General features: G+C 43.9%; 1 protein-coding gene across 6 annotated transcripts in view; it reads left to right on the top strand.

Annotated features, from left to right (window-relative positions):
* Positions 1-27098, top strand: part of LOC105934128 (A-kinase anchor protein 13) — a 117498-nt gene that overhangs the window by 18386 nt on the left and 72014 nt on the right. For all 6 annotated transcript variants that reach the window (XM_036136243.1, XM_036136245.1, XM_036136246.1 and 3 more), the window contains exons 5-8: positions 7614-7797; positions 9767-9962; positions 10207-12328; positions 14647-14732. In XM_036136243.1, the coding sequence (XP_035992136.1) occupies positions 7614-7797; positions 9767-9962; positions 10207-12328; positions 14647-14732 (2588 nt within the window). The remainder of the gene's footprint in view (positions 1-7613; positions 7798-9766; positions 9963-10206; positions 12329-14646; positions 14733-27098) is intronic.

The following is a 27098-nucleotide window of genomic DNA, read 5'->3' on the forward strand; positions in this document are numbered from 1 at the left end:
AGAGCAAGGATGTCTGGGTTAATTCTTGCCTGAATGGGCTTGCATGCATTTATATATATATATATATATATATATATATATATATATATATATATATATATATATATATATATATATATATATATATATATATATATATATATATATATATAAAAATTATTAGATCTAATCAATTAGAAACCTGTGTTCTCTCCAAAAAACAAACATCCACTTTACATGCAAAGTCTATGGTGGATGCGCCTTGGGGGAATTCGAGAGGTCATGCGCATGTTATGCCACGTGTTTTGAAGCTTTCGGGGCGTTTTGTGCTGCAAATTGTGTTTGACGAGTGTTGAGCGCCTGTAGAGCTGAAGCTGAAGTGGAGCGCCTGTATTTGGTGTCCTGGTAGTAGACGCGGACACCAATTCCGGGTCAGCAGGTTGTCCCACCGGGCTGGGCTGGGGGAGAATAAATAGCACTGACAGCGACTCTTGCCAGCGCGCAGGTCCTGCATTAGTTGGTGAAACTCGCCAAACTCAAAACGCCTCTGAGTTATCTGGTGAATTCAGACATGGCGCAGATTATATTATTTTATTCAGCCAATCAGAAAGAGAGGTGAGGGATTCCCCGAGAGAGGAAAAAAAAAAACAACTCACCTCCATTTCACAGTGCAGCAAGCGTAGAGCCCCTGTCTTTGCTTCTTTAACCAACACCTTTTCTTTTTGTAATGTTTTTTTTTCTCTGTTAAAATTAGACCACAGACTATCAGCATTATTCTTCCTGGTCTTCCATGTTCATTTACTCTGAATTCACGTTTGATCTTAAGAGGATTGGCAAGATTTCCCATCTATGTGACTGATCTTAAGTGAAATCTATTCGTATGTGGTGTATTGTGCTTGCCGTCTGACCGAACACCACAAACTGCACAGATTTATGTTTTATCTAGGATTTTTTATTTTTACGTCTGGTGTCTCTCAGGCTTTGAAAATCGGCCAACTATTTTAAAATCCTGCCGTGTGGACCAGCCTTTAGCAGTAATGCCACACTTAAAAACAGATGTATTTTTTTAGCCAAGTATTCTCTGTCTTTTTTGGCCCACTATTTGCAATGTGATCACGCTTAAAAAAAGATATGCAGGCTGCTACGTTAGTACTGGATCTAAAGGGTTTTGCTCTAGTAATTTTAGTGGGGGGCAGGTCGGTGACTAAAACTTATAGGCCAGGTCTATTTTAGACCATTAAAAGCAGATGGGAAATGTGCAACAACATAAAGATTGCTGTCAGTTCACATACTGTAACATGGATCACATGACTACATCGGCATTGAAGCTGGTCCAAACCCAAAACATCAGCTTTTATTTATTTTTCACAAACACTGAGGTTCGGTGTAATGCATAAGAAGCTGTAAAGTTTCCCAAAATGACAAGAGAAAAAGATGTGTGGAATTTACTGGAAGGAACCACTGGCAGAACAAAACCAGTACGCAGAGAGGATGCCTCAGAGCCAAACCCCATACAGTCTGTGTTCGGCTCCTGCATAGCTGACATGCTTCTCAGTAATGCAACTACAAAACAATGAGTCTACAGAGCTGCTGCACATGGGCAGGATGGTGCTAGAAGAAGGAGAATGCTGGCTGGAAAACCTAAAAAATATATTGTTCATGTTGTACCTAGTAGAGTAGCTGTCTTTTCTGAGCATCCGTGCTAGAGACCAGCAGTTGTTGATAGCTTAAGGTTTATATAGCTGATACAGGGTCAGTGAAAGGCTCCATTAGCAAGACGATTGTGCTAATTTTGAGCTTTTAAACATGCATTTATACAATTGTTTTAGGGGTGAAAGGATCAAGCACCAGACGCATTCAGTTCATTCTCAAAACAATAATTAGATTTGAATTTATTGTGAATTTTCTCTCATTCACAATATCAAAGACATTTGATATATGGAGAAAATTCCCTAGGATGATGCATAAAAACTCTGCCTTTCCTTGCTTATCAACATGATCCTGGTTTGATTCTAGCTGGATATTTAAACACTCTTCTAATAACCAGAGCTAAAGCTAATTAAAATAATTTGCTGACACAGACTTGGCTTTCATACATAGATGATATGTTTCATAGGGTGCAGTCCGTGCCATTCCAGAAGCTCATCGTTTGCCCTCTTGTTCTTATTCAAAGCCAGTTTTCATGTCCGTTTGGGACACAAAGATTGAACCACTGGGAATCTTTAGTGAATTCATGATTTGATTGAATTATTAAACAAAAGGCTATGATGCAATTATAAATTCAACATTGACATCATCTGACAGCCCAAACCCTCTCACCCATACACAAACAATCCCACCTTGAGATTAAATATCTCAGAATCTGAGAGTACTTTATTAATCCCCGTAGGGAAATTCTACTTGTCATAGCAAGCTTCAAAATCAAGAAGAAAACATCTCTTGGAGGAGAAGAAAAAAAATCAAATAAAATATAATTAAATTGAGACTAGAAAATAAACATCCATAGCAGTTGTAGGTGATTGTTGTCATCCAATTTTCATCTTCTTGTTCATCCAGCTTTTCCCTTTCAGGGGACACTACAGCAAATCATCTGTCTCCATCTAATCCCATCTTCTGTATCTTCTCTGAAATCAACTAGCTCCATGTCCTCTTTAACTCCTTCCACAAATCTCTTCTTTGGTCTTCCTCCAAGCCTCCTGCTTGGCAGTTCCAGCCTCAGCATCCTTGATAGTAAGTACATCCCACCGATGTACTTACTATCCCTCCCCTGTGTATGTCCACACCAGCTCAGTCTGGCCTCCCTGGCTTTATCTCCAATACATCTAACACAAGTTGTCCTTCTAATGTGCTCATTCCTGATCCTATCCATCTCCTGCTACCTCCAGGTCTGCCTCCTACCTCTTCCTCAGTGCCACTGTCTCTAACCTTTACGATATCGCTGGTCTCACCACTGTCTTGTACACCTTTTTTTTTTTTTAATTCTTACCAATACCCTTTTATCACACAACATACCCAATACTTTTCTCCATCTGTTCCAACCTGTTTGGACATGTTTCTTCACCTCTTTTCCAGACTCTCTGTTGCTCTGGACAGATGACCCTAAGTACTTAAAATCATCCACCTTTATTTCTGCTCCATGTAACCTCACAGTTGCACTTGGGTCCTTCTCATTCTGTCCTGCTACGACTAACCTTTCTTTCCTTTCCGGGGCAAACCTACATCTCTCTAGATTTTCCTCCACCTGTTCTCTGCTCTCACCACAGATCACGATATCATCCACAAACATCATAGTCCATGGAGATTCCAGTCTAACCTTGTCAACCTGTCCATCACCACAACAAACAAAAAGTGGCTCAGAGCTGATCCTTTATGCAGTCCCACCTCCACCATGAACTTCTCTGTCAGACCTACAGCACACCTCACCACTGTCTTACAGCTCTCATTCATGTCCTGCACCTCTCTAACCTACTTGTCAGCTACACCAGACTTCCTTATACAACACCGCAGCAAATACTGCATCTGTAGTACTTCTTATTGACATGAAACCACACCGCTGCTTACAGATGCTACATTCTGACTTCCGTCAAGTTTCTGCTACTCTTTTCCATAACTTCATTGTGTGTCTCATCAAATGTATTCCTCTGTAGTTGCCACAACTCTGCACATCTCCCTTGCTCTTGCAAATTAATACCAGCACACTTTTTCATTCCTCAGGATACATCCTTTAGATCTCCAAGCTCTCATTGAACAGCCTAGTCAAAAACTCTACCACTGTCACTCTTAGATACGTCCATACCTGCGCACAGGCACCATCAGGACCGACTGTCTTTCCACTTTTCATCCTTTTCAATTCCTTCCATACTTCACTTACTAATCTTTGCTACTTTCTGATCCACAATGGTTGTTTCTTCTGTTTTTTTATTCTCTCTCATGTTCCGCATTCAACGTACTGCTTCCATCTTCCTATCACACTTGTTGCCCCTGTCAGTACACTTCCATCTCGATCCTTAATCACCCCAACCTGCTTCCCTTCCCCTCTCTGTCTCTCTGCCTCGCCAACCTCTATAAATCCTTCTCTCCCTCCTTACTGGCCAACCTATCATACAAGTCACTGTCTGCACTATTTGGCCTTAGCTACCCCTACCTTCTCTTTACGCTGCATCTCTCTGTACTCCTGACAACTCCTCTGTGTCCCAATTCTTCTTGGCTGATTTCTTTCTCCAAACACACTCCTGTACTTTTTCACTCCACCACCAATTCTCCTAGTCCAATACATCCAATTTGTCTCCCATTAAAGTATGCGCAGTGCATCTCAATATCTCTTGAACTGTACATCGATGATAAAGATGAAAAATTCTTTTTCTCTGACCCTTAACCTCCTTGCCATCGCCCTCACATATTGCCTTGGAACAACTTTTACCAACATTATTTTGTTGCTGTGGAGGTGGCAGTAACTATGTAAAGCATCTAAAACACCTTTCTGTGTGAACCCTAATCTAACTTGTCATCTTCTCTGGGCCACAGGCAGCAGTTTGGCATGTGAGAAGTGGATGTATCAGCGCAAACTAAGACACAGTTTTATCGAAATGAAAGTGGCAATTTTCTCCGCCCGTTGACTCGTTTCACTTTAATCAGTTAAAGGAAGCTAAATGAGCTGATGTGGATGATAAACTCTGCGAGGTAATTGCTCTGTGTGAAGCAGCATAAATAAGACTTCTGGGAGTAGTTAGTGTGCTGCCTCTGCCTCTGGCTATTGCTAAGATAATATCTTATGGTTCAACTCAAATTCAGACATTGGACCAAGCCAAAAGAACCGGTAAAATATTTCAACATGACTGACAAAAATGGGCTGACACGACACAGGAAGTGCGCCGTTGGGATTGAGAGCCTACACACGTCTTAAAAGATTTTATTTGCTGTTGGTGTTCACTCAGAGAAATAAACTGATGACATTTTCAGTAATAGGTTTCCTCTCAATTAGATTAGATCCACTTGTTACTGTAATAAGTCCTTAGATTCTACAGCTGAACACACATAGACACACCCTCTCTCCTTTGCTTTGAAATCAATTGTCCCAGTTCGGATGTGGAAGGCTGCTTCCAGCTGTGGTGAGTGATGTGTGCTCTAATAGGCTTTGCTGCGCAATATGTCACCTCTTCAACACAAGACGTTCTGCAACGGTGAACCGCGGGGAGGGGAGAGGAGCGCAGCCCTGCTCTCCATTTATCAGATCTGTCAGATGATGGATAGCGACGGAATGTAGGTGGAGGTGACGGTGGTTTATCTCAGTCATCCTTCACGCTGTGGGCCCACAGCAGTCACTGATCTCACACCACCGCCAGCTATTTATTGTTGTCAGGGATGTTCATCTCACCTGGGAAATCTTGCATGTCATTAAAACTGTTAGCAGTTCCCAGTTTGCTCACCAGGTCTGAACAGGCTGCTGCAGCAAGGTTCAAATTATCTTTGGACAGTGAGTTACACATCACAACGAAATCAATATCAGTCTGAAGGATACGCAGCCTCACTCAACTTAGTGTTGTAAAGTTGATCTTGTACAATGTCTATGCTGTTCATAATACCAATACATATACGGGACAGACTGGTTTTGTGCTTCCAGTGGAAATATTGCTCTGTTTTTTAACACGAAGTAAAGTGCCGTGCTTTTATCAACATACTACTTTTTTTGGAGCAGCTGATTGTAGGGCTCATCAGCTTGTCTGTCCTATTTATGATACATGTATACAATACATATACAGGAGACTGAGACCTTACAACATCCGTATGGTCCAGGTATCGCCTCATGCTACCAGCAGTGACATTGTCGCTGGTCTGAAACGCATTCAAAACGAATGATGGAAAAAGGTTTGTGGCATCCACCTGCATTGCTGAACCATTCCTGTTTTTGGGGTCGTCTCGTTGTTTGCCCTTTTAGTGCCCCTGTTGTTAATTGCATTAACGCCAAAATAGCAGACACTGATTAACTACCCCTTCTACTACTGAACCGATTAGATAGTATAACTGACCTGACATTTATGCTGAATAAATGTTCCTTTTAATGTTTTTAATGTAAGGAAACCTTCTCATTTAATGTTTTGTCTTCATTTTTTACTACCTCTGGGAAGTCCTTCATGACTGATGGGAAATCGTTTCAGGTGACTAACCTCATGAAGCTCATTGAGAGAATGCCAAGTCTGTACAAAACGGTTATCTAAACTAAGGGGGACAGTTTTGAAGAATCTGAAACATAAAAGATTTTTTGAGTTATTTCAACATTTTCCATTTGCTTTATAATTCTATATACTTCTTGCTTGTTTTGTTGTCCTCACATGTGTATCTTTAATGTAGGAAGTAATAATCAAGGAAAACCATTGGCTGTTATATTTTTGATTCCTCCCTGACAGCCATTACTGCATGCGTTTCCACTGCCGTTCTCTCTGCCTGAAAATGGCATGGCTAAACCGCCAACAAACCCACCAGCCAAGAATTTCCTGCCGCTGTTTGGCATCTCACATTCCAGTCCGGCCCGGCTCGACCAACTGGAGCATTACATTTCGGCAATTATATTAAAAGTTCATCAGGGCAGGGTGGTTGGGACTGCCCAGGGTAAATGGACTGTAACCAGTCATCTGCAGACATTTCTGATTATATAGATGGTGCTTGATAATTATTCAGGTGCTGATAAGTTTCCCCTTTTTCTTGCCAAATTTGGTCTTATCTGGTCCCCTGAAGCCGAGCTACACGGTAACACGTTTCCTGTTTTTGTCACACAAATAAACACACAGATGAAGTGCAACAACTTCAATTATGTCTGGCAGGCTGGAACTCATGTCACAGAGGAGATTATTAAGAGGGCCTGGATTTTTCTTTTTAAAGTTTAGAACGCAGACGTGCGATCAGCTCCCTTTTTAGAAGCAGAACTGTTTTCATCACCCAAAGCGGGGAAATGGAGAGATGTTTATTTACTCAGACTCAGTATGACCTGGGTTGCGGTACAGCCAGTTTGGTCTTTAAGGCTGGAGGCAACCTTTCTCAGAACCTGTTGCCTTGGCACACATGGCGAGGTTTGTGTGCACATGTGCGTGGACATAAATCACCATTGTCTCTGTGGGAATTTAAAGGGAGCATCTCAGCACTTTCTGGTGTTATTAGGAGGTCGACGGAGGGCAGAGTGGGCTAAATTAAAACTGGGAATCTGGTGCACTTGGATGTGGTTCACCTCTGCTGAGATGAAACCGTGTGCAGAGGTTTAGTGGCTTCGGTGATTTTTATGTGCTGGTGGAGTTTCTCGTGTGACACACAGCGTCAGAGTGTTTTTCCACAGGCCGGATACTTCTCTCTTGCTTTTTCTTCTAACCTTTTCCCAGAAGAGGCTGCATCTGGATCAGTTCATTTAGGAGGAAAGCTGGAGAGCTGTGGCCTTATCATTGTGTAAATGTCCAAAGGTCCGCTGTTTACCAGGCCGCCGGTTTCACTTGGCAGAGTTTGTGTGTTGCCGAGCTGCTTCAGGTGATGCTATGTGGCTCCAACAAATGGCTTCCCTGGCTCGCTGCATGCGTTTCTGTGCCTCTCTTTGTTTTGTCGAGTTTGTATTTATTTGGGCATTTGTCATCTTCTTGTCTCTTCCTCTGCAGGCCTGAGCCCTCAGGAGACTCTACTGCATTTCTCAGCGCGCCGCGGCCTCTCTCGGGTGACACGCTTTCTGCTGCGGCAACCCGGAGCCAGGGAAGCTCTTCAGTTGGTCAACAGAGAAGGCCACACCCCAGCTGCTATAGCGGCACTGCGAGGACACAAACATCTCCTTGAGCTCCTCGAAAAGTGAGTCCGGTTTAGGCAGAGAGCCAGTAGGACATTTTCATGCTATCATAACCTTCAGGTAAAAATAGCAGTTTCTCTGTGTATACATAAATACTCAAAGCAAGGAAAGTATAACATGGTCAATTTATTCTTTTTAAAATCAAAATGCAATAATTATTCAAGCTGTATAAGTTCTTATTACAAAGACTATGCTGTTTATTTTTACCTGATACATCAAACTCTAATCTTTTACTGCTTGGTTAATTTTAATAATCCGATCCTTTTGAGTCACTCATAGAGCGCTGACATTTCATTTCCAGATAGTCATTTGGCCTGCCAGCTGGAATAAAGTAATCTACCTGGTTCTGATGCAGTTGAACTCTGTAATTTTCACACTATTGATCTCAGTCTAGATGTACTATTCACACAATTTGAAATCATTTATTGCAGATATATGACTCCCATAAATAATATCTACCAGCAGGGGCCACTGGGAGATTTGTTTTGTTTTGATAAGCAGCCCTAATCTGCCATATTCTATGGGATCAGTATCAAAATGAATAGGAAATAATAGAGTTTTCAGATAATAAACGCATTACTTAAAGGAGCAATAAGCAAAATTTCACCACTAGGTGGGCTGTTGAGTACTGTCCATCCATCATCTAACACGTCTGTCCCTTGTGGGGTCATGAGGGGGTGCTGGTGCCTGTCTGTCACCAGCTGTCAATGGGTGAGAGGCGGGGGCGCGCTCACCGGCATTATTTGCTCCTACGCTACACTGCTGTGGCGGTGGCATTTTATGGGCCGTGGCAACTTTTAAGATGGACGTACACGCACGCACTGCCGTCCCAGCTTTATAAACAAGAGACTGGAAAACAACACAGAGTGATGGTGGGTGACGTCATATCGTACTATGTCTATAAAGATACCTTTAGTTCTTCACATAAAACTATTTCTATCTAAAATCAATTTTACTTATTGCTCCTTTTAAACGATCTGTGAAACATAAAAATGTTTTACAACCATTTAACCCCCAACAATTATAGAAAAAAACTGATACACCATGGCTTAGGTGCACAGGTAATAATTGAACAAATCTATTTATGTGTACAAAATTGGTCAAATTAAGGTGGAAGGAGTGAATTGACAAAGAGTCCAACAACTGCAGCAGATCAGACATTCGGTGATCATCACTCTCTTCCCTGTGCAAACACGTGCATGCCAGCGTATCAGAAGGCGGATGATTTGGTTCCTCTGTCCTTTGTTGCCATGATGTCTGTTGTCTTCACCGAACAATGGAAGAATCCAAAGAACATGTCCACAAAGCCCCCGCTGCAAATGCTGCCTAACACGTTCAGCTGAGGGCATACAGTGGCCGTCCTCAGGCCCGTCCCAGTGACGGGAAATAGCTCGGGAATACTCAATGTGCTCTGTTTGAAAATAATACCTCCTTACTGAGAGACTAATAATGTCAAACTATGTCGTTCCTCTGTAGAAAATCATTGAAGTACAAATGGCAAGAATAAATAGACCGAGGTGCACCATATAGTGGGACGTCCTGCACCTTTTCTGGCTGTGTGTTTATGGCAGAAAAGGTTGCACTTAACTTAAAATGAGGATGCAGATAACTGACCAACAAACTGCCACTTAGAGAGCTTCCCTGTAGCCGGGTGTAGTTTTAAAGCCTCCAACCCTCCCGTTATGTGTTGATAATTACTATTGGCTCGTGAAAAGTGACTTCAGCTGGCGGGCCCCGGTGTTGATGCGATCCACCCAGGATTACGCAATCAGATCCGCCTGACAGGGAGGTGTTTCCCCCTTTACGGGAATTTTTCTGCCAGAGGAAAAAAAAAGCTGAACGTGTGCTAACCTTTAATACTTAAAAGCAAGCTTAAGAGAAGGATATGGGTTGTCATTGAAAGCCCATCAACCAGGAGTGGCCTTTTGAGTAAGTTATCACAGCCTTTCCACGGCGTTTATGTCACGGCAGGACAGAGACCGATGCAGGGACGGACGAGGCGTCTGAAGCTCTCCAGCTGGTGTCTGCGGACTGTCGAGTGTGCTGCAACTCCCCCACGTTGAACACACACACGCTGACGGTGAGCCTCCGTCCCGGCCGCAGCGCTCCAACCTTGCAGGAGAGCGTGGAGTATCTTCTTCACCTGTCAGGCCACCTCCACGCCAAGGTGAGTCGCCTTTATCTCCTGGCCGGCTGGTTCTGCTCCTGGTCATTGCTGTTTGTTTGTCTTTTGGCTGGCTTTGCTTTTTTTTTTTTTTTTTTTTTTTTTAACCTTTAGGCTGAGTTTGTTTAAGCAGCGGAACACCTTATGTAATCAGAGAGCTGCCTGCTGATAAGGGCGAGAGAGCTGTTCTGTTGCTTTCTCTACTAAAACTAAAAGCAGGAATGTAACGTTTTCCTCTGATCTGCAGGGACTCTCTGTATTGGAGCTAACGTTGGACTCTCTTCACACCGCCGCTGAATGTCGTGACGGCGAGAAAGCAGACTCAACCTGTCAGGAGCAAGTCCAGCAGCCCGCTTCAACGTCAGCGTCAGCGTGCCTGCTCGCAGAAACTGAAGGGAGCCAGGGAGAAAGCATCAAAGAGGAGGGCGGCTACTTTGTTTGTGAACTTGGCGAGGCTTGTGACTTGGAGAAAGACGAAAGTTTGCCTCCAGAGTCAGAAGTCCCTCCCCAGCAGCACGGCCTCGACCCCCAGGAGGACGGGGCGGGTCCCGATTCGAAATCTGAGGGCGAGGGCTGCCAAACGGACCAGGAGGGGAGGGTTGTTTCCAGTCCCAGTTTGAGTTTGTGTGACAGGAGTGAAAGGGCGCAGGGTGAGGCTGAAGGGGAAAACGTCACTGTGGGAAATGTCCCAGCAGAAGGCTGCCGTAAACAGGGAGAGGAAGCTGACACAGAGGACGCTGTGATCCGGGAAGAACCGCGGGCCGAGGAGGGAGAGGAGCAGCCTGAGCAGGAAGCAGGAGACGGCGCAGCCACGAGGAGGAAGAAGGAGGAGGAGGAGGAGGAGAGCACATCAGAGCTGACGGTCCCAACAACAGCCAGCGGAGACACGAACTCCTCCGTCATGGGCCAGTCTGCGTTGTCGGGGAGCTCTGAGCATTTAAACACCTGCGAGTCAGAAACCCAGCTGAGATCTCAGGAAGGACAGGGAGAACACCCAGAACCTACGCGGGACCTCTTTGACGGGCCAGATCCAGATAAGGAGGAGGTTGGGAGGGAAGAGTTAACAGAGCCCGTATCAACCCCAGGAGACCTTCCCAGCCCTGCGCTGATAGTCTGCGGTGATGTAATCGAGCAGCATGAGTCTGCTGTTCCATGTCTCGTGATAGAAGGCCTCCATGAGGGGGAACCTCCGCCAGACATAAACAGCCCAGAACAAAACCAGGAAACAGCTGGTGGGGATTATGTAGCCGAGCAGGAGCGGGGCTCAGCTCCAGAAGCTGCTCGTCATGCTGGGAATGGTGCTGGAGCCGCCAGCGACGAGGAGCCAGACGGCAAAGACGCAGCAGAACCCAGAGGCGTCGGTTCGGAAGAACCTGAGAATGTGGATTTTGGGGTCGTCACCTGCTCCAAAGAGGAAACCCAGATTGACCGCTTAGACTGTGAGGCGTCACTAGGAGACATGCTCACTAAAAGGAAGGCTGAGCAGGATTCAGGCGTGGTACGCCTCATCTCCAGCGATGACGAAGGCAGTTTTAGATCATTTGGAAGCTCTACAACGGAAATCTTTCACCCCGCTCGGGACAACGGCTCCATGGAGGAGGGAGAGTTACTTCAAACCATGACCACAGAAACGTCCTCTACCGGACCTGTGGAGGACCCAAGTGATCTGAAAGCCGGTGTAAGCCATGAACGTTCGTTAGGTGAAGACGCTGAGCTCCCTGTGGACCCTAACACTGCCACTTCCCTCCCTCCCCCAGAGGGCAGCGGAGATGGCACGGAGCCTGAACCCCAGCGGTTACTCATCCTCCAGACAATGGAGGGTGGGATTCCCGAGGGCAGCCAGGAACTGCTTCCAGAACCTCCTGAACAGGAGTCGGCGTTGGATCCAATTCTTTCATTTGGGGAGGACGCTCCAACAATGGAAGAGGGTGAAGGAGACATCAGGGAGTCCTGCAGCTCTGATGTGAATGCTGAGCCTGAGCCTGGTGCCACCATCCAGCCTGAATCAGGTCAGTCCGCTGGAGAGGAGAACAGAGTCAATGATCCTGTTGAAGATGATCACCAGACGGACGCCGATGATGGATTAGAGGCAGTAGCAGAAAGTGGGAATGTGCGTACAGAACCTGAGCAGGACGACTCAAAGAAGACTGTGGACAATGTCTCAGCTGAGAATCAGCTCGCCGCCTCGTCATCACAGGACGCCGGTCCACCGTCGCACACCCTGGATGTCAGCGCCTCGGACCTGGAACCCCCTGCTGCTGTCGCTGAGGCATCTCTGGGCCCGGGCACCGAGGAGCAGACGGCTGACAGCCCAAATGCCGGAGACGCTGTGGACGGAGCGCTGGGGAGCGGCGCTGCTGCAGACCGAGGTGGGAAACTGATTTATTTACTTTCCTCATCAGGGTTATTTCAGGATCGCAGCCTCATGCATCACAGGGTGACGTGTTTGTCAACGTCTCATTCCCAAGCTAATATTCCAGATCTGATTCAGTGCTTTTCTCGTGATTAATGGGAAAACTTCCGCTTCGTTAAATGCCATGTAGCTCACTTTAATTGTGGTCAGAGAGGGTTTTAGCTTTTCTCTGACATCTTGCTGATGTATTGCTGTTGCAAAGACCTGCTAGCCTTGCTTCTTGAGCTTCTCAGATCTAATCAGGCACCAGATGGAATGTAGCATCGAGGCCATATATTTAGTTTGACGGTTTGCTTTTAAAATTAGAGCAACTTTATGTAATCCAGGGTCTTGCCAAATCTTCAACACCCCTCAAACTTTCAACATTACAACCACAAACTCAAACATGTTTTATATGACCGACCAATTCAGAGTAGTGCAGAGCTCAGAAGTGGAGGAAAGGGGAAAAGAAAGGAAAAAGTCTGGTCTTTACGCTCTGATATGCCTAAATAAAGTCCAACGCACCCAGTTCCCTAAGAAGTCAGAGTCCATCTATATGTCATTTAATCTGGGGACAGTACCTCACACTAGTGAGTCCACCCCTCACTTAAATGTTTTCTTTTATCTTTTAATGGGACAACAGTGAAGATATGATGCAAAGTAGTCATTGAACAGCATCAGAGTAAATCTGCTGTCTCCTCAAAACAGCTCAACACACAGCCATTAGTGTCTAAACCACTGGCTACACCCCGACTGAAAATGTCCAGATTGTGCCCGAAGTGTCGATATTTTCCAGCTCTGCCTCAACCATCTTGGGCGTGGAGTTCACTTCCACTCCTCCATGACGGCATCACAGAGCCGCCGCCGATGTAAGGTTTCACAGAAAACGGTGAACTCACAACATCAGGAGAACAAGGAACGCACTGCACCACACACAGGATTGTCCCTGCGATACACGTTAATCAGAGAGGCAGGGCCATGGTGACTCTGGAGGAGCCGAGAGAGATCTACAAGTGAAAGAATCCATTGCCAGGACCACAATTAGTCGTGTCCTCCTCAAATCTGACCCTGATGGTGGTGGTGGTGGGGTAAGAATGGCATGGATGGAGCTAAACAGATTGAAATCCAATTGAGCATCTCTCTAGACTTTTCAGTGTTGTCATTTCTGTTTAGTTGTATCTCAAGTCTCCCCTCGTGTTGCTTTGCAGCCCTGGAGCATATCCATGTGCTGGAGTGAAGTCAAAGACCAGACCTAAATCAAATCGCCGACATTTTCCCAGACACCCGCCATCCCATGGGCCTGAGCTCGAGCTGTTCTGTGGACAAAATGGACAACAATTTCAGTCTCCAGCTGTGAAAAACTGCTGGAGACATACCCCAAAGGACCTAACGCTGTAGCTGCGAGGAATAGTGCTCCTACGAAGTTTTCCCCTTCCTCTTATGCGCGGCTTTGAGCTGCACTTCGTCAGCGAGGTGTCGCGTGTCACAAGCACATCGAAATGCTTGGTTGCTACGTTACAGAATGTTGAAAGGGCATCAATACTCTTGATGGACCCTGCGTTCACACGCTCCATATGCTTGTTTGAAGCGATTGCGTGCATGTTCTGCCTGCAGAGCGTCACCTATGTCAGCATGCAGCAGTCACATTAGCCCTGCACGTGACCAGCCAGGAGGCAGGCTTCTGCAGAGCAAACACTCCCAGGCCAGCTGGTCTGTGTGTGTGTGTGTGTGTGTGTGTGTGTGTGTGTGTGTGTGTGTGTGAGACTCTCCCATCTTGAGCTGAGCTTCCAACACTTCTCTCTCTTCAGTTTTCTCTCATGTGAAATAATTGTGTGGGCCCCAGGTTCAGTAAAGGTAGGCAGAGGGCACGGCTAGCACTGTGCTCCACTCCCACAGCGGCGTGTCGTCATGAAGCTGGAGGGTTTATTTCCTCCATGACAGCGGTCTCCGTGTCTTTTCAGACAGGTTTTCTGATTCTTCTCAGGCTGTATATCAGTGTGGAGACATCTGATTGTGGCCAGTTCCCCTTTTGGTTTTTACTTCCTCTTATATCACACCATGTTTACCTGTGGAATATGAGCAAAGGTTGTTTTTTTTTTGACCTTCTTATAAGCGTATTTTCTTTTCTAAATCTTTAGTCTTCCGTTTTACAGAAGAGTTTAATGTTTTTCTTAAATGAATAACTGCCAGAAATGTGCCCTTTTAGATGCTTTTTCCCTTTAAAACAAGCGCTCTCTGTGTGTATTTCGAAGATGTGCTGTAGGACTGATGCCGTGTTTGCGTGCTTTTCTCCAGAGGTGGACGCCGTCAGATCTGAAGACGCTGTAGGGAACGCGGCGGAGGAAGAAAATGGCCCAGCAGAGGGACCGGACTCCTCTACGGTACGATGAGAATCTTTGGTCTTTCTGCTTTGTCGTAAATGTGGATTTGATGATAAAGCGTCCTCGATGAGGCGGTGTTTGTCGAAGCTTTAAACGCATCAGGTAACATTTGGCAGCAGGATTTCTCTGAACAAAGCCTGAGTAAACATGCAGGGGAAGAAAAAAAAAAGTCAATTTATGCAAAGACAGCTGGTGTATTTATGTTGATTTGATAGGTTATTATTGGATAGGTGTTGAATAAACAAGCCAAGTTTATTGTAGTTGATTGTGTTTTATTCCTGTTTCTGTTGAGAATTTGCAGTTAATTGCTTATTATACATCAGTAAATGTAAAAGTTACAAATCCCTACACAGCTTATCGTCTACGTCGTTGGTTAAAGGTAACATCCAGTGGTGTGTTTTCTAACAACAAAGGCACAGCTACGTAATGAAATGCAGTTTTTTTTGTTTCTTTAAGATTTCATATAAACACTAAGTTTCTTAAAAGCTCCTCGAAGAAAGAAACGACTAAGTCTGCTTTGCGTGTATTTGGGCTCGACGTCTCAAGAGGCGCTAGAATTAGCTGGCATTGGTCAACGCTATCGTTAGCAGGTAGCGTTACTGAAACATCCAGAGCTGCCATTCTGCTAACAATCCAGTTTGAATTTGTCCGTCTCACAGCTTTTCTTTCTTATTTGCCAGTTGTGTAAAACGAGCCAATGCCGTATTCTGCTCTTATCACGGTAAATAGTTACCATGCCAGCGGCCCTGCTTGCAGTCTGACCTGCCCCTACATCAGCTTACCCCAGCAACTCTCTTTGTGACTGCAGAACGATGGGAAATCGCTCCTAATTCTTCCCACCGGCACTAACTGGAATGATGGAGATGGTATGGGGTGAACTGCTAGAGCAGACATGTTGGGGTCAGCTGGTACGGCAGGGCCAATTACCAGCCGTTCTGCCCGGTGGTCAGTTTCACTGGCTGTTGTGGGTTCCGGGTTTTTTTATTGCTCCCACATCCTGAAATGCATGCTGGGTTCTTAAATGTGGCTCAGATGTTCAGCTGCAGTCCTACGAAATACAAGGAAACACCTTTAAATGAGGAATTTAAGTCTAAGAATAGAAATAATTAAGAAGAAACAAGAAACGTTAAAAAAAAAGTTGGCTCATGTGACGTTACTGGAGACATGTGGGACTTGTTTCTGGAAGAGTGCAGCTCATCTCCATTAAATAACGATTTGCAGCAAAACAGCAGAACGAGCAGAAAGCGCGTTGTTCTCTAAGTGACAAACTATCTCTAAAGTGAGTTTGATTGATTTTACAGAGGAGTGAGGCTTGCCAGCTTTCCGTTCAGCCAGGCTCCATCATCAGGATCGCTGCGTGGAGTATGATTTCAGGAAGCTGAAGTGCTTATTACACTTTTTCTGCTTAAACGTCGACAACGTTTGGACTTGAGAAAAGTCAGAGTTTCCAACCTCTGGCCAGTGGAAAACCGAACACCAAATATTTGGGTGGGGGGAGAGAGAGAATCCGGAGCGTTCCTCAAGGTTGAGTTGTTCTCTGACTTGCATTAGCTTCTTGAAGCGTGTTGAAGACGCCTGTACGGCTGTTGGAGTTATCGTATGATCGTGGAGCTCTCCCCGCTCCGTCCGCTGAAACTGCTTCTCCCTTCCTGTCTGCTGCGCCTCCGAGCACATGGATGCAATCTTCAGTTAGACGAAGCTTTGCTCTGAAATGTTGCTGACTGACAGATTCCTCTGCAGCTATAGACTGGAGCGACTCTGCTTATTCCGGGGCTGTGGTCTGGGTCAGAGGCTTGTGCTGAATGCCAGATGTTTGGGGGAGAACCGAGGCGCGTGCAGGGTGGCGGGGTCGCCAGCAGAGGGAGATGTAACCTCAGTGGCAGAAGCTTCTCCCCATGATGGAGTTAACAAACAGCCATTTGATTTTGGACTGAATAACGAGCAGCAGAGCTGCAGGCACGTGGAGTTGGATCCAAGATTAATGCAGTAATCAAAAATCCTGCACAGTAAATTTGCCCTTAATGGATAGTCTCCCATTCTGATTTTTTTGCTTTTGTATTTGTCAACCTCTGTGTGTATCTGCATGCTTCCATCTCGCCTTTGGCTTTGCCGCTGGTCCACCAGAACGTCCCCACAGTGGAAAAATAAAGATCTAAATTTCTATTCCTACTCCTCTATTCTTAGCTTTGCTTAATTCAGCATGCCTAGCATTCTTGTGCGTGTGTGTGTGTGTCGTTGCTGAGGGGCAAAATCCCTGTCTCACCAGATTTAGTCATTTTTTGTTTTTATGTGAACATCAACTATATTGATCAGCGTCCACATCTGTCTGGGCTTTCGTTGATACATTTCCAGTTAAAGGATCAAGAAGAGCACGCACCTTTGAGCAAGCAGCGTGAATTTACATTTAGAAGCAAGAGGTCTTTTTTTTTCATGTCCTGAAAGGATCCATTTGGAAGATCCGTGGTTCGTGTCTGACGGCAGCAATATTAGATTTCAGGCTTTAGCTACTTGCAGTTTGCCAGTCTGCTGCTTACCCACACCTTGACCCGTAAAGCTTAACGCACGTTTTTATTACCAGCAGCGAGTCCCGCGGGACTGATGGATAAACCTGAGATAAATCCAGATCAGCTTTTTCAATGTGAGTTGCTTGGGAGGGGAGGGTTAGTGGGCGACTGTTAAAAGAACTAAGAATAAAATGTGGATGAGAGGGCAGCAGCTACTTAGGCTCTTTCCTCTATAGCTGGAAACTTAACAATCCAAAGAGCCGTTTTTGCTTTCACTCATACTAAAGCTGCAAAACCTGCTTGACCCTGTAGAAAAAGGAATGGAGAAGTTTTATAAATGTTTAATATGTAGCATTGTTTTCTGTAAGTGAGGAGCCACAGTTTCTTTTAATAAAAAGAGTGTAGTTAGCCAGAGGTTATGTTGCCACATTCTCACGCTATGATGACCTCCGGGGTAAAAGCACCCTGGAGAAGCCGGAAACATCATGTTCATTTTGTTTTTAGTTATACATTCAACTCTATTTTCATTATTGCTAAGCTTTGTTGTGCATTTCACAGGTATTTGCTACCTTTTCACTATAGCTTGATTTAAGCAAATTGTGTATACTGTCATATTTCGTGCAGAGTTGCCGGTCCTTTTATACTCATGGGCTCATTGTTTTGCACGGGAAGGTCAGTAGAAATCTTGTCATTCAGCGCCTCTTTTTAGTAATTTCAAGATCCTTTTAGTATAAATAAATATTTCACATTTTTATCTAAAATACTATTTTTTGGTCAGCTATATCTCTCGCTTCCTGTAAAACATTTTTTTGCCCAGATTAGTGCATATTTTCACATTCAAGCAAACAGGCTGCAGCTCCAACTGTTTCATACTCACCGCTGTATTTTTCGTTCAATTAGGGAAGAGTTGTGTTGAAACTGCACACCAGTCTGATGGATTCTAACTGTGACTACAAAATGTCTTTTGAGTGAAACGTAGTTGTTGTGATCCCTCAGAGATTTACCTGTCCAAAACAAAAAAGTCCCCTCTGAAAAATAATTATTGATCACATTTTAAACATTAAAATTATAGAAAAGAAAAATCCGGTATCAACTCCCTACTTGAATACCTTTTAGCTGCCTGTTAGTGGGCTACATGCTCTGGTCAAGCCTGCAATGGAAGCGCATGATGGAAAACTTTTGCCTTAGTATGCCTTGATATTGGTAACTAACCTAGCATATCTTTTCTGCTGAAAGATATGAAAGCAGTGGAAACAATATTCCTTTTACCAGTAGTACCATTCGGTTCTAGATATTATATGATAGAAAACTGTTTAATCATCAGCTTTAGTTGTCTGTTTTTCTACTTTTCTGTTAAAGAGTCATTGTGAAGGGTATTTTAGAGCCACATGTGTCCCTGGAGCTTCAATTCACAGACCCAGGCTGCATAATGAGAAAAAAGGGCTTAAAGTTTAAGAAATCCATCATGTCAAGTTAAGAACAGTGAAATAAAATGTCTGTTCAGTTATTTACATTTAAAAAAATTTTTTTATGGGTTCATTCAACAGAAAAAGGTGATGGTTTATTTAAATAAGCCTCAATCAAAATGTTTCTTGAATAACCAAAAAAATAAACAAAACACAGGATTATAACCGTCATTGTCTGCTGTCATAACAATATTGTGTGTTCTGAGTTTATGTATATAGGTTATAAGAAACAAAGTTATTTTTCACCAAAATGGGTTTTAGAAGGCAACTAAGCTAATACCGATCTGCACCTGCTCTGGGTCCCTCCTTTTTCCAATGCAAGATGGAAACCGTTTCTGCTAGTATGAAGGTAAAACATGGCTTCCATTAGGGCTGGACGATATAGGAAAAAAGCTTATCGATAAAAAAAAAATGCATATTGATCGATACCGATAATTATCAAAAAGATTTAAAACCTGGCTCTTATATTGCTAAATGACTTACTTTTAATAAAGAACACATAAACACTAAATCTCAATAAAATCCTTATTTAACCAACATTTTTACCCATAACTGATTTTTTTCAAGAAAAATAACTCAACTTAAGAGACCTGGGTGATGTTATTAAATACTGACAAAGAATAAACTAAAGTGACCAGTAAAATGACCAAAATAAATATAACAAATAATTAAATAGAATAGCCTATTTAGGTGGGAATAGTACACTAGTTACTCCTCAGGTTTCATTCTCTGTCTATATAGTTAATTGAGAGGCTGACGCAGGGCTGAGGTCTGAGGTTGTGGCGTGGGAAGACGCAGACTGCAGCTCATTTTGCACTGATTCTCTGCAGTAGTTGCACAATTTAGGGAGCGCTGTTGGAGAAAAACTTTATATCGCGGATCAAGAGTGGCGAGTAATTGTTTGAAGCCAGGTTTTTCATGTCCATCACTATGAAGCATTTTACTGCATGCGTGATGTCCTTATGCCGCCAGGATGCTTTGCCATTTTATCACAAAGAAGGGAGCCCAGTTTAGTTGCTATACCTGCTTTGTTTTGGAAGAACTTCCAGAAGATTCCTACGAAGACCCGCAGCAGCGCGGGGCTGACACAGCTCACGCTGCTGCGGGTGTGAGTGGCTTATGCGATGAAACAAGTTGGTTGCGTTACCAGACTTTGTTTTTAGCGGTTCCTTACAAGTTTTCCAAATCACTGGTTTATTTCTTTCAGACTGGCGAACTAGTAAAACCCCGTTTTGGGACCGTTTCCCCCGCCGCTCCGTGCTGCGACATATTCACGTGCTCTGTGTTGTGGTTTGAGAGGGCGGGGCTTTGTGACGGCGTGCCTGGGTCCGCGATTATGATTGGTCGAGAGGAAGTAGTGACTGTAGCATCAACTAATATGATAGGCTGAAAGGAAGGAAGGAAAACTGTCTCTATATCGAACTTTTATTGACCCTTTTTTTTTTATTCTATTGCACCACACGTCTGTCGATCGACATTGTTATTGAATTATCGTCCAGCCCTAGCTTCCATTACTGGTGGAGGTGATCTGTGATCAGTCCCTGCAGGCCACAGCCGAGCTGTTAAAGACGCAGCAGTGTGCTGTAGAGAGACGTTACCATCCGACAGCATGACAGCAGGTTATGTGATGAGACAGCTTTGTAATTGACTCTGATTCTTCTCGACCCCATGTCTTGGCTGTGTGCTGTTTATACTTGTTATATTTGGGAGTTTTGATACTCTGCTCGCGTGAAGTGTGTGTTCAGGTTCTTCTTACACATCATGAGGTGAAATTTATAGTATACATCGGACATTTACTGTTATCACGGTAACACAAAAAGGTCCGGTTTGAAAATGTACAAACATCTCTGTCACTGTCCAGAGCAAGCTGGAGCGCAGGGAGTTTGCTGTGGCTTCATCAAGCATCGATTTTAACAGCGCTGCCCCTCTCCCACCTGTTGCTAGGCACTGCTAGTGAGCTTGCTGAAAAAAAGTTCTTACACTTTTTCAACCTATAGAGCATTTTTTCACGTAGAGTCTGGGTATGGAATGTGTGTGTGTGTGTTGGTGAGTGTGACTGGGTGCTTTTTCTAGTGTGTATGACCAGAAAAGTGCTATATAAATTCAGTCTGTCAACGTATAAAAATCAATATGGAATATTTTGGCAGCATTAGTTGTAGTTGTTGCTTTTTTAATTTGACACAAATATGTTTAGACCATGTTTTTGTCCAAATTGTAAGAACTCAAGGCTATAACAAAATAAGAATCTCATACCAGACCATGTCTCCTGAAACGCAGTAGCTAGCTTGTCCAATATCAAGGTAGTTTTGTTTGAATGAATTCTATTTTTTTTTTTTTTTTTTTTTAGTTTTGTGTGTTGCGCATCCAGGCTCAATGTCTATCAAACTCAATGACATTTTCTTAGGTTTACAGAAAAATGGTAGGATGGTGAAGAGTGAAAAAAGGGGCTTTCCTAGGAAATAACTAGCATCTTTAAAAAAAAAACTGTAACTACTACTCCTCCCCTTCCAGGACCATACATTCTTCATCGTTGAAATCTGTCAGCTTCCTGATGCCTTCAGGGTCAGCTTTCACTATACACCTCTCAGTGATCATCGTTTTCTGTTATATTGTAATTCTGTCAAATGGGCAGAAGGAAGATGGAAAGAAAAACTCTCTCTCTCTCTCTCTCTCTCTCTCTCTCTCTCTCTCTCTCCATATATATATATATATATATATATATATATATATATATATATATATATATATATATATATATATATATATATTATATCTGTCTGACTTAAATAAATGAAAAAATTATGCTGTTTGTGTCATTTTAAATGGGGCCATATCTGTAAAGAAAATAATTTGTGGGTTGAGCTGCAGAGCCAGGGAAAACTTGCCCAGCCTTCTCTATGCCAGGGTTTTGGTGGAGGCAGTGTGATGGGATGGTGCCAATGATTTAAGTTTGGATTTTTATATATGATTTTCAAAAATGTATGGTAAATTTTTACCATTGCAGATTTGGGTCTGACAGGGGTCTCTTGTTGGCCTGGTAACGGGTTAGGGCTTTATAATTGTAGAGGAAGCGTTGAACGAGGGTGATTTAATCACATTAACTAAGTCAATAATGGCCTTTTGTAATCTGTCATAGGGTAACAATGCAGTACTTCTGATGGCTGCTTCACACGATGTGAGAGAGGCATTCACAGCCGCACTGAGCGAGAGAGAGCAAAGGCATGAGTCAGACAGTCTAGAGAAGTTGAGAGACGACAGTACGAGGGGAAAAAAAAAAAGGAGGGAAGAAAAGGAGGGTGGGACTGGAGCTGGAGTCTGGGTAGGAGGCTGCCTCTGTGGCAGCCAGAGGTGAGGCTTAGCAGACAGCTTCAGCTCTCCTCAAGAGTGTTCCTCCTGGATTTTTACACTTCGACCAGCAAACCCCTCTGTGGATATTTATAGGAAAATGTACGAACGACACAAGCGGCGGTACAGCCTCTGTGCTAAAGGAGAGCGAACACTAGACGTGGTTCTGATAAAGGTAGGCTACTTCTCCACACTCTCAAACAAAGTTGTTTGGTGTTATAATACAGCCAGTGCCCCAGTAATAACAGTCATTTGAGCCGAAGCTTTGAACACAGACCAGTGAAGTGCTGCAGACAGATAAAACGTAATGGCAAAAGCAATAAAAGGCAAGGCAGAAATTTGAAAGTGGGACCCAATTGGTAAAAGTGAACCATAAAAAAGGTCAGCGATGAGTAATGTTCATCATTACATTAAGTCAGTTTAATGGAGCTTCATGAAGTAAATTTGCACCTTTAGTTTCTGAGACCGGTTGCTATCACAGGCCTGGTAACACTAAGCCATAAAAGCTCTCCCAAAAAAAAAAAGAAAAAAGTTTCTCTCTTAAAGAAAGCATGACCAGAATTACCAAAAAATGCTTCATTGTGCTTAGACAAACCTGCGGGGGTCCACCATGGGTGTTTCAAGGGCTTTTGTTGCTGTGTTGGACACTGGAGCGTGATTGCATGTTTGTTGATAGTGGCCCTTCAGACACAGAGTGCTTATTATTTGGGGTGGAGTGTGGTTTCTTGCATGGAGGCGCATGGGTACGCTTTCTGTGACACCACGGCAGACGCCTGCTCTCTGTCCCATCTCTGTGGAGCAACTGTGCATAAAACTTAATGAGGCTGAGGCTGTAAAAGGTCTTCCCGGGGTTATTTGGTCAGCGCAGCGGGTACTTGTGTGACAAACTCCGCAGCTTAAACAGTGTATAAACTCTGAAAACGGTGGCCATACTGTAATTATATCCTCTCAAAGGGCCAGCTACTGAACTGTAATGATTTTATGTCAAATCAGTTGAAATGAGAGCTAAGTGGAGTCTTTGTAAATGGGGGTCTGTATGGCTCCCAAAAGGGGAATGCTATTTAAAGCCCAAATGGCTCCTTGTCAATACATATACTACATACACAGAGGTCTTTATAGCATGTTTCCACTGTGGACTTTTATTTGGCTCTGACCTTCCTTGATTGTTGGTCTAAAACTAGTTTAACATTAATCGCAATCCATTAATTTTCACAGCGCCGAACCTGCTCCAAGCCAGAATTTGATTTTGGGAGCATGTTGCATCGTTTGTGACAAACAAAGTCGTAGGAAAATCATCTGGTGATCCAAACAGGATGTTCCAGAGGATAATCCACCACCTGATTGAGTCGTAATACCGCTTTTACTCTCACTTAGCCTTGGAAAACCTGCCTGTCATCTGTTGTACAATGCTGGTCCCGACTGAAATCTAAACAAGCATATTTAGCTTCGATAAAATGTAGTCTGTAAAAGTGGCGTCAGACTCTTCCTCCCCAGGTCTGCAACAAAGTTACACTGAGCCCAAAGATCCAGTATAAAGTAAACTTATCTCAAGACTTTGGGTGACATACAGCATGTCCAGTGGGTTTTCTAAGTTGTTCTTGGCATATAAACTCAGTAAACCATGCATATGTTCAAGGTATGGTCTGATTTCTGTTTCAAGCTATACCAAGGTTTAAATCGTTATGGTTTCAAAACTGCCTCCATCTTCTGTCCTTGTTGCCCCACTCTTTAAAGCTCGTATGAGAGGATGTTAAAGAAAGGGGTTGTGTAAGTATAGTATTTTCTGGCTGTATGGGGCATAGGGTAATGCTGCACACCAGCTGTCAGCTGGCTGAAACACATTTTCTGTCATGCAAAATAAGACTGTCATGGTGTAGCAATCAAACAAACCTTCAGTCTGTCAATTTGCCCTGATAGATGCTGAGATTGGAGCTAAGATTGACCGAAGTGCTGATGGTACGGGCATAAAGTGGATTACGTCCTTCAGTAGTTACAACAACTATGAAATTATTCTTACATGGACGAAAAAAAAAATCCTCAAGTGGAAGTGTGTCAATAAATAGTTGAATATCCATCCGTCTCTCCCTGAAAGAGTGTTTCCCAGGCCAAAAGGACAATGTAGTCTCACCCAGTGACATGTGAGTCTCCTCCCACTTTAAGTTTAGCTAAGAAACTTCCTAAGGAAGAAGCTTAAAGGGAGCTGATCAGCCTCAAGTGTGTACTTTCGATATGGAGGAGCATCAGTTTGTTTTTCTGCTTCCCCCAGGGGAAGTGTCTCTTTACACTGTCTCCAAGGATGTGCTTGGCTGCCCTTCTTCAGCTGCTTGTTTCCAGGATCTCAGATACCAGGGATATCTGGTGTGAGAATCTTGTGGCATGGGATTGTTTTTCAGAGATGATGCACTTTGTTTTGCGTCTTCAAGCCATCACCTTCAGCAGACACTGGAGTGCTTTTCTTCTGAATGTGAATCAGGCAGGATGTGAGCGAGTTCCTGTTTGAGTTTCACAGCTGGAAGACGGTGGACAGCTCCCTCTGAGCTGGAGCTGATTCTCATTTCAACTAGCTGGGGGTTTCTGCTCACAAGTGATTGTAGGACCAGAGCAAGTTTGAAGTGGAGATCAGTTCAGATTAAGGTGATGTCTTCAAAGAAACAAGTACCCACACTTCTAATATTAAGAACCTTATATAAAGTGCACTTTAAGCAGTACTGGGCTTGTCTACATTAGCCTGATGCTGCTGGTTTTGACATTCATGAACACCACACAGCAAGGAGTATGAGGGCGTGTTTCCCTGCCATGAAAAAGTATTCACGCCCCGTGGCATTGTTCATGTTTTGTAGCCTCACAGTCTGGAGCCAAAGTGGGTTGTTTGAGAGTTTGCACCATTTCACTTACAGAACATGCCTGCAAGTTTGAAGATGTATTATTTTGTTGTTGTTGTGAAGCAAAAACGTCAGACAAAATAACAAAACTTCAACAAGCATAACCCTCAAAAATCAGTACTTTGTTGATCCTCCTTTTGCAGCAATTCTAACAACTAGTGGTTTTGGATCAGTCTCTCTGAGCTCACCACATCTTCCCTCTGGGATTTCTGTCCATTCTTCAAGGCTAAACTGCTCCAGCTCCTTCATGTTGGAGGGTTTTCACTTGTGAACAGTGATCTTTAAGTCTAATCACAGATTCTCAATTGGACTGAGGTCTGGACTTTGACTAGGCCATTCCAACCCATTTATATGTTTCCCCTTAAACCAGTGCAGTGTTGCTTCAGCAGTCTGCTTCAGGTCATTGTCCTGCTGGAAGGTGAACCTTCGTCCCAGTCTGAAATCACAGGCAGACTGAAAGGTTCTGCTCCAGACTATTCCTCTATCTAGTACCATCCATCTTTCCTTCAACTCAGACCAGTTCCCAGTCCCTGCTGTTGAAAAACATCCCACAGCATGATGCTGCCACCACCATGTTCCACTGTGGGGATGATGGGATGTGTTGAGTTTACGCCAGACAGAAGGTTTTCCTAGGTGGCCAAAAGGTTTTTATTTTAGTCTCATCTGACCAGAGCATCTTCCTCCATACATTGGGGAAGCTGCCCTCGTGCCCTTTGGCAAACTCAAAATGTGTCTTGTTGTTTTTAACACTAGGGCCCAGTCCACACAGAGACACGTGGAGATAATATATATTAGTTATTTTGTCATTTAGGCTGCGCCTCTACACAGGTCCGGCATTTTGGGCGGCCATAAACAGTGATTTATGAAACTGGGTCTCAGAGGGAAACATTTCAAATTTCTGTTTCCTTATATACATGCCAGTTGTGTCTTTTCTTAAACGATGATGCTGTAGCTTCATCTCTCTCTCTGTAACCCGCATACGCCTCACTCTCACAAAAAACAAACATGCCGCCAATGGATGTTGCACTTATGCTAAGGCAAATATTAGCTTTGTAATGACTGCTAGTAGCGTCCTTGGGTTCCTCCTTTAAGACAAGCCTGCTCTACACGGCATGTCTCCTGCATATGCATATAAAGGTTACGTTGAACATGTGTACGTTTGTGTCTGATCCACCGCCATCTTGCTGTGTTTGTGCACACGCCAGGTGTTTGTTGCATATTTCTGTGGGAGTGTCACAGTGCCACCAAAAGACCCGCCATACCTACTGCAGTGTGTTCAGTGGTGCCGACGCACATTTTTTCTTAGTCGTTGGTGAAAATTTCATCTTTAGCTAAGCTTAAGAAATGTCTTTATTCTGGCCACTCCTCCATAAAGCCCAGTATGGAGTGCACAGCTTATTGTGGTCCTATGGACAGATCCTCCAGTCTCTGCAGCTCCTTCATGGTTACCTCTGGTCTCTCTGCTGCCTCTCTGATCAATGCCGTCCTGGCCCGGTCAGTGAGTTCTGAGGAGGTCATTTAGGCATTTGAGTCAGGTAAGTTGGACCTGGACACTGGACCGCTTTTTTTTTACTTCACCAGCTAAAATTAATCTGTGTAGATCCATCACATGAAATAAGATTAAAATAATTTACAGGTTGGAATGTAGCAAAAACAGATCAATAGCCAAGGAGGGTGAATACTTTTGGAGAGCATTGTACATGTAACACCTCATGTTTTTCCGTTCTTGTCTTTCTGCATTTGTTCTGATATCCTGTTTTACAGCATGTAAAAAAAGCAATGTTTTGTGTGTCTGCGTGAGAGAGAAAGAGAGAGCAGGAGACAGACAGCAGGAACAGAGAGAAACAGGGAGATATGGTGGTGTGGGAAAAGGCAGTGGCTGGTTAGCGGCTTCCTCTGCCCTCGGATGGAAACAGGCGTTTGGCCAAATGACTTCATTCCAGCCAGCGTTTAACATCCCAGCGACTCTCCTGGCCGGGAGTCACAGAACACATCATTACTCCATTTACCAAGTACAGTCACCGTGAATGAGCCTTTATGCTCCACTAACTAACTGCACTACATTAATGTGTAAATATTACATGCAGGTCAATAGACACTGTAGATGGGAAAGGCCCAATAGGCTCGGAAAGCTATTCAGTAAATCTCCCTTTCCTTCTTTAGGCACTT

This window comes from Fundulus heteroclitus, chromosome 4 (genome assembly GCF_011125445.2).
Source record: "Fundulus heteroclitus isolate FHET01 chromosome 4, MU-UCD_Fhet_4.1, whole genome shotgun sequence".
Taxonomy (NCBI): Eukaryota; Metazoa; Chordata; class Actinopteri; order Cyprinodontiformes; family Fundulidae; genus Fundulus; species Fundulus heteroclitus.